Below are 7,635 nucleotides of genomic sequence, written 5' to 3' on the forward strand. Positions count from 1 at the left end.
TGTTCCCAACAAATCAATACATGGTAAAAAAGAAAAAAAACATAACACTGCAATTCTGAAACACATTTACTTGGATAAAAAATTCCATTTAGAAGAAGAAATGTTTACTTTCAAGTAACCATGCATTGGATTGTGGTGTAAATTGTTTCAGCTGGGTGTGGGAAGAATATGTATTATTTCTTAAAAGAAAAATCTCCCATTTCTTTCAGGAAGCTGGATAAAATTACTTATTTCAATATAACTTTTATGTGCACTAACACCAAGTCAAAACACGTGCACTCATAAGCCTATTATGTAACTGGGGTAGCTCTGTGATTTATAAACAAGACTTAATAGGTTTATGTCTACTTTTAAATGGGCAACTCTAATTTTGCTGTTTCAAAATAGATTCAGCCAACCTAGTGAATATGGGAGGGATAATGTTCATTCTGTAGAATTTGGGCCTGATTTTTATTTTGTTTATTTTTTGCGTTAAAAGTCTTGGCTCTCACAGCCCCATTGAGCAAGTCAATAAATTGGGAAAACTTAGCTTTACCTTTGATGCAAAGCATTAACGATCCATTCTAAAGAAAATGGCTAAATTAATCCTTTGAAAAATTAAGCTCTATGATATTCTTAATGTTATGTAAATGATTAGCACTAAAGCAAACACTTCAGACTTGAGAATTGTATTAACTTTATTCATTAACTTCTTCCTCATCATCTTCAAATGCTTCCTCTCCATCGTTTGCTGTTGCTTCTTGGTACTGTTGGTACTCAGAAACGAGATCGTTCATGTTGCTTTCTGCTTCTGTAAATTCCATCTCATCCATACCTTCACCAGTAAACCAGTGAAGAAAAGCCTTTCTCCTAAACATGGCAGAGAACTGCTCTGAAATTCTTTTGAAGAGCTCTTGAATGGCAGTGCTGTTTCCAATAAAGGTAGAGGCCATCTTGAGGCCGCGAGGTGCTATATCACAAACAGCCACTTTGACATTATTTGGGATCCATTCTACAAAGTAGCTACTGTTCTTGTTCTGGATGGCGAGCATCTGTTCATCAACTTCTTTCATGGACATGGGACCTCGGAAGACTGTGGCCACTGTCAGATATCGTCCATGTCTTGGATCACAGGCTGCCATCATGTTTTTGGCATCAAACATTTGCTGAGTGAGCTCTGGGACTGTAAGAGCTTGGTACTGCTGGCTGCCTCGGGCAGTCAAAGGAGCAAATCCAGGCATAAAGAAGTGCAAGCGTGGGAATGGAACCATATTTACTGCCAACTTGCGTAAATCTGCATTTAGTTGGCCAGGAAAACGCAGTGATGTTGTGACCCCACTCATTGTAGCAGACACCAAATGGTTGAGATCTCCATATGTTGGCGTGGTAAGCTTCAAAGTACGGAAGCAAATATCATAGAGCGCTTCATTATCAATACAGTAGGTTTCATCTGTATTTTCAACCAGCTGATGGACTGAAAGAGTGGCATTATATGGTTCTACCACGGTGTCAGAAACTTTGGGAGATGGCATGACACTAAATGTATTCATTATCCTATCAGGATATTCCTCTCGAATTTTGCTGATGAGAAGTGTTCCCATCCCAGAACCTGTTCCTCCTCCAAGAGAATGAGTGAGCTGAAATCCTTGCAAACAATCACAGTGTTCACATTCTTTTCTCACAATATCAAGCACTGAATCTACAAGTTCTGCTCCTTCAGTATAATGTCCTTTGGCCCAATTATTTCCAGCACCCGTTTGTCCTGAAAAGGAAAAAAGATCAGATTTACCAAGTCGTGAAATAGACTCAAAATATCTGTAGATGAATCTTCACCATTCCAAAATCTATATAAATTTAAACATTTTCAAGTGTCATATATTGGGAACTCTAGCTGCCAAGTAATAGTCAAAACATTCTTAGAAATGCTTCATATAGTTTTACATTCGTATACATTGTGGTATACTGACACTATAACACAGGAATTTCATTCACGCCCATTAATGCCAAGATGGATAGGTTTGCCAGTTCTCATGTTTTTTTGTCTTTTACTAAAAATTCAAGATTCATCAGCCGGTGCTATAGAAAAATGCATTGGCTACCTGTATGAAGTTTTGTTACATTTGGGGTTAACGTGAAACGAGAGGAACGCACCAAAGGTGCAAGGATACATAAGCATTGTCTAATGCATGCATTAAACGCATTGTCCTTGGGAATTTTTCTTTTTGTAACAGTCTATCGTCAACATACCAAAGATAAAATTATCAGGCCGAAAGAGTTGTCCAAAAGGACCAGATCGAACACTATCCATGGTTCCAGGTTCCAAGTCCACCAAAATTGCTCTGGGTACATAGGTTTGGGCTAAAAGAAATAATATGTACATTAAATTAAAACAGACTACCGATCTATCCACATAAATTTCTGAATATTTACTACACCATCTAATTTTTATTTGATCTAAAAATGAGGGACCAATTTCCTTACTGTTCTTGGGAAAAATGCCTTATTGTCCTTCACAACTATTGCAATCTTAACCAAGGCTTTTGCTTAAGCTCAGCCAATATACATATGCCATCCCACTTTGAAAATCTGTAAAGCTCACTCCCACACTCATCCTTTAGGTGCCATGTCAAGTGAGCATTTATGGATATAAATGACAAGCTGGTGCCATTTTTAAAACTAGAATTTCAAGTCCTAAACACCCTTACAGTCCCCATTACCAAAAGTGAGATTCTTGGTTTCAGCTCATCAAGGTGTTTCCCACATACCATTACAATTATTGCATTCGTCTTTTGGCTTCCCAAAGGCATGTCCTCAGCCACTTTTGGATCAGAATGATAGCTCTGTTGTTAGCCTCAGGTTATAGTACAACTACCATCATCGGTTGTAAACATGGCCCACAGCGATTATTTACTTTTGTTTTCCTATCATGCTATCAGTTTAAGCAAGGATAGGCAAATGGAACTTGTGTACTACATTAACAGAAGTGGAAGTTAGTGGGAAGCTTCATTCAGCCAGAAATGTCAGGAGCCATGGGGAAGGTGGGGGGAGGAACAGGAGAATGGACTGCTACCTTATCTGAAATTAATCCAGGACAAAGCTCAACATGCTCACACTTGTAAACAATGGCAGGATTTCACACTTTTGGACTGGGACAATAGCTCAAAACATTAGGGCTTGATATTAGTAAATCACTGCTTAGTTGCTGAAGTTTTGCAAACTTCCGATTTTCTCTAATCGAAGAAATTGCTACAGGGCAATTTTTCTATCCCCCCAAATGCAAAAGATGGTATGTCAGAAGCTAGATACACATATATTCCGTAAATATGTATGCACCCATCCAACAAACTCACAAATGCTCTCTCACTTAGTGAAAGAGGAACTGTAATTTCCCCTTCCTGAGAACTGAGCACTCATTAAGTAATTTCCCCATTTAAGTCAAAGACAGATAATTGGCATAACTCTTGGCAACCAGCTCCTTCCAGCCAATACATGCTGCTTCTGCTTCTTCTTCCTCAGGCTTGCACTCAAACCCTTGCATTCAGCCACAGTTAAGAAGTGGGCCCAAATGTGGCAGGAGAAAAATTTGAGGCAACAGTATCAGCAGCTATTTGTCCAACTATGTGACCACAAAGAATCTCTCTTAGGGTCATAAGTAATGAAGTTCAAGGATTGGTAAAAGTAAATGCAAAGAAGCAATTTTTCACTACAAACGAAGAACGTTCTTAAAAGTAAGAACGACTCAACAATGTAAAGTGGGCTAATGCCTCCTTAAGTAACACCAGCTGCCTGCAATTAGTGCAGGTTCGCATCCCACCAGGCTCAAGGTTGACTCATCCTTCCATCCTTCCCAGGTAGGTAAAATGAGGACCCAGATTGTTGGGGGCAATTAAGCTGACTTTGTAATAATGCCGCTTGGGTGTGTGTGTGAAAGCCCTAATAAGCAGGCATATACATAGAATGAAGGCTACTGCTAAGCTTGTAAGCAGCCCTGAGTCTTCGGAGAAGGGCGGGATATAAATGGAATTAAAATAAAAATAAATAAATGTCAAACACAAGGCCCGGGGAGCCAGATCCAGCCCGCGAAGTGGTTTCATGTGGCCCACAAAGCCATCCTGGAAACAGTGAGGGAACAGCCGCCACTGCCTTGGCCCTGGCCCAGAGACCCTCCTTCTGCCAGAGACCCTCAGATCTGTCCCACTCCTGCCCAGGCCCCCATAGGCACCCTTGATGCAAACGATGTAGAGCTGGCCATGCCCACCCAGTATGCCATATGCACTCTAGCCACGCCCACCCAGTAGGCCACGCCCACCCAGGCCATACCCACCCGTCCCACTGAGGGCAACCGCAATGCTGATGTGGCCCTCAATGAAATTGAGTTTGACACCCCTGACGTAAAGGAACATTGTAAGCGGTAGATGTGCTTTTTTACACTGGGAATTATGGTGAAATCTGACATCTCTGACAGGCTCCTGTTTGGGGCAACTATCTTATTGAGACCCAAAGCAAATACATTACATATTATTAAAATTGTAATGTATTTTGTCTTGTGTTTCATTTGTCTCCCTGTTTCAGCAGGATGCAGCATGTATTTTTGAAATTTATACATGTTACACTTATGCATTAAAAGGCCTAAAACACACAGGCAACAGTGCTTAAGAGACAAAAATGCAATTTTACAACCGATTATAAGTAACTTGCTCTATCTCACTTTCTGTTCTGAAGTTCACAGTTCACTCGTGACCAACCCACACTTAAACGCTGCTCCGTTAGTATTATAAGATATTATGCTAATTAAGGCAGATTTCTTTACTAGATGATTTTTTTTTACAAAAAAGCCAGCTTGGCAATTATTTTATGCTAAAGTTCACAGAGCAGCTATTAAAACACGAAGGCATCTTGGGACGTTTCCAGAATTTCCCGGCATGCTTGGGAATTCTGGGAAGTGGCACCCTAAGGCCAGGGGGAATGTGCTGTTGTCGGGGTGGGTGGGGTGGGGGAAAGCATTTTTCTAAAGGAAACGCAAGAGCAACCTCGTCGCTTCCTTCCCATTTTCTCTCCCCCACCCCCTAAAGTAAAGAGATCGCTCGGAGGCCCGAAACTCCTCACAACTCACAGGATGATTCATTGTAGTAGACGCTGATCCTCTCCAGCTGCAAAGCTGAGTCACCAACGTAGCCTCCGGCTGGGTCAATCCCGTGCTCCTCGCTGATCACTTCCCAAAACTGCGAGGAGCAAAAAAGGACAGGGACGACGATTTAGGGCGGCGCTGTTCTTCTCCAGCAGCCCGCAGGGTCCGTTGCGAGGACGCCGCCGCCGCCTGCCTGTCTCCCACCCAGGGCGGCCTCGAAGGCATGCGCCGGATCGAGCAGCTGCTGAATGCCAGGCGTGTTTGAGAGCGGCTCCGGACGGCCCCTCCCGGCCCTTGCCTGGAACAACCCAGCAGCGAAAACGTCTCTCTCTCTCTCTCTCTCTCTCTCTCTCTCTCTGTGTGTGTGTGTGTGTGTGTGGAGGGGGTGGGGAGAGGGGAAAGACAGGAACCCAATGTACACATGTTGTACTTTGACAATAAAAAGTTTATTATTTATTATTTTATTAATTGCAAAGGAAAAGAAATCGGTTTCCAATTCTCAGCCCGAAACGTCTCTCTCTCTCTCTCTCTCTCTCTCTCTCTCTCTCTCTCTCTCTCTCTCTCTCTCTCTGTGTGGAGGGGGTGGGGAGGGGGGAAAGACAGGAACCCAATGTACACATGTTGTACTTTGACACTAAAAAGTTTATTATTTATTATTTTATTAATTGCAAAGGAAAAGAAATCGGTTTCCAATTCTCAGCCCGAAACGTGTCTCTCTCTCTCTCTCTCTCTCTCTCTCTGTGTGTGTGTGTGTGTGTGGAGGGGGTGGGGAGGGGGGAAAGACAGGAACCCAATGTACACATGTTGTACTTTGACAATAAAAGGTTTATTATTATTTTATTAATTGCAAAGGAAAAGAAATCGGTTTCCAATTCTCAGCCCGAAACGTGTCTCTCTCTCTCTCTCTCTGTGTGTGTGTGTGTGTGTGTGTGTGTGTGTGTGTGTGTGGAGGGGGTGGGGAGGGGGGAAAGACAGGAACCCAATGTACACATGTTGTACTTTGACAATAAAAGGTTTATTATTTATTATTTTATTAATTGCAAAGGAAAAGAAATCGGTTTCCAATTCTCAGCCCGAAACGTGTCTCTCTCTCTCTCTGTGTGTGTGTGTGTGTGTGTGTGTGTGTGTGTGTGTGGAGGGGGTGGGGAGGGGGGAAAGACAGGAACCCAATGTACACATGTTGTACTTTGACAATAAAAGGTTTATTATTTATTATTTTATTAATTGCAAAGGAAAAGAAATCGGTTTCCAATTCTCAGCCCGAAACGTCTCTCTCTCTCTCTCTCTCTCTCTCTCTCTCTGTGTGTGTGTGTGTGTGTGTGTGGAGGGGGTGGGGAGGGGGGAAAGACAGGAACCCAATGTACACATGTTGTACTTTGACAATAAAAGGTTTATTATTATTTTATTAATTGCAAAGGAAAAGAAATCGGTTTCCAATTCTCAGCCCGAAACGTCTCTCTCTCTCTCTCTCTCTCTCTCTGTGTGTGTGTGTGTGTGTGTGGAGGGGGTGGGGAGGGGGGAAAGACAGGAACCCAATGTACACATGTTGTACTTTGACAATAAAAGGTTTATTATTATTTTATTAATTGCAAAGGAAAAGAAATCGGTTTCCAATTCTCAGCCCGCTTCCCGACTCGAACCGTTTTTTCCCCTTTTCTCTCCGCTTTTAATCGCTCCATCCTCCTCCTCCGCTCCCCCTTTCTTTCCCCCCCCTCCCGGCCCAGCTTCAGCATTTTCCCCCCCCCCCCCCCCGTTTTCAATTTTTTTTCCCCCCCGAAGCCTTTTATGGTCAACAACGCAAGGAGCGGCTGGCTATGGAGTTCCCGTTTGGGTGGTTTCTTTCCAGCGCTCGGCGCCCAACAGGCGCCTCGGCAAGTTTCAAGAATTTTCTCCCTCCCTCCCCAGCGAAGCGAAACTGGCAGGGAGGAATTTTGCTCATCGCTTTTTTTCCCCCTTCCCTTTTGGGTATTAAGGACGAAGGAAACGGGGCGGCTTCTCCTGGCCCAGAGGTAGGCAACCTCGGCTCTTTTATGACTCATGGACTTCAACTCCCAGAATTCCTGAGCCAGCTATGCTGGCTCAGGAATTCTGGGAGTTGAAGTCCACGAGTCATAAAAGAGCCGAGGTTGCCCACCCCTGTCCTGGCCTCTTTCAAGGAACGTCCCTCGTTCCAGGTGGACGGGAGCGAGGCGAAAGGGCGCGGTCGCCTTTAAGGGGAAGAGCTGGACATCGCCCACCCCGCGTCCAGCACCTCCCGAGCGGCTGCCAGAGCGATTTATAATTCATCGGTTGGCCTTATAATGCGACATAATTCCCCACCGCCGCCATCATCATCATACCTTGGTTCCGATTTGGTTTCCACACTGACCGGCCTGGATGTGCACGATCTCCCTCATGGTGTTGGGTTTTTTTGTTTTCTGCGCCCGCTGCGTTCGGCTTCGCCGCTTCCCCTTTGCCTCCCGTATTTCAAGCCCTGCGGCGGAGGAACGCGGAGCTGCTGCCTCAAAATGGACGTTTTGATTGGCTCC

At 43.9% G+C, this 7,635-nt stretch overlaps 1 protein-coding gene across 1 annotated transcript; it reads right to left on the bottom strand.

The window, feature by feature from the left end:
* Window positions 1-7,635, bottom strand: TUBB6 (tubulin beta 6 class V). The gene is made up of 4 exons (XM_083357859.1): window positions 7,447-7,635; window positions 5,093-5,201; window positions 2,227-2,337; window positions 1-1,741 (listed from the first exon to the last, which is right to left on the bottom strand). The coding sequence occupies exons 1-4, from the start codon at window positions 7,501-7,503 to the stop codon at window positions 678-680; spliced, it is 1,341 nt and encodes a 446-aa protein (XP_083213985.1). The 5' UTR covers window positions 7,504-7,635; the 3' UTR covers window positions 1-677.

This window comes from Vipera ursinii (assembly GCF_947247035.1).
Source record: "Vipera ursinii genome assembly, chromosome: 3".
In the NCBI taxonomy this organism is placed as follows: domain Eukaryota; kingdom Metazoa; phylum Chordata; class Lepidosauria; order Squamata; family Viperidae; genus Vipera; species Vipera ursinii.

Bases quoted from the DNA above. Each gene is read 5' to 3' on its own strand.
- TUBB6 (XM_083357859.1), bottom strand. From the start codon at position 7,503: ATGAGGGAGATCGTGCACATCCAGGCCGGTCAGTGTGGAAACCAAATC. The intron at 2,338-5,092 runs GTGAGTTGTGAG...TATTTCTTTTAG, and splicing joins CTACTACAATGAATCATCCT to CCCAAACCTATGTACCCAGA. The intron at 1,742-2,226 runs GTATGTTGACGA...TTTCCTTTTCAG, and splicing joins GCCTGATAATTTTATCTTTG to GACAAACGGGTGCTGGAAAT.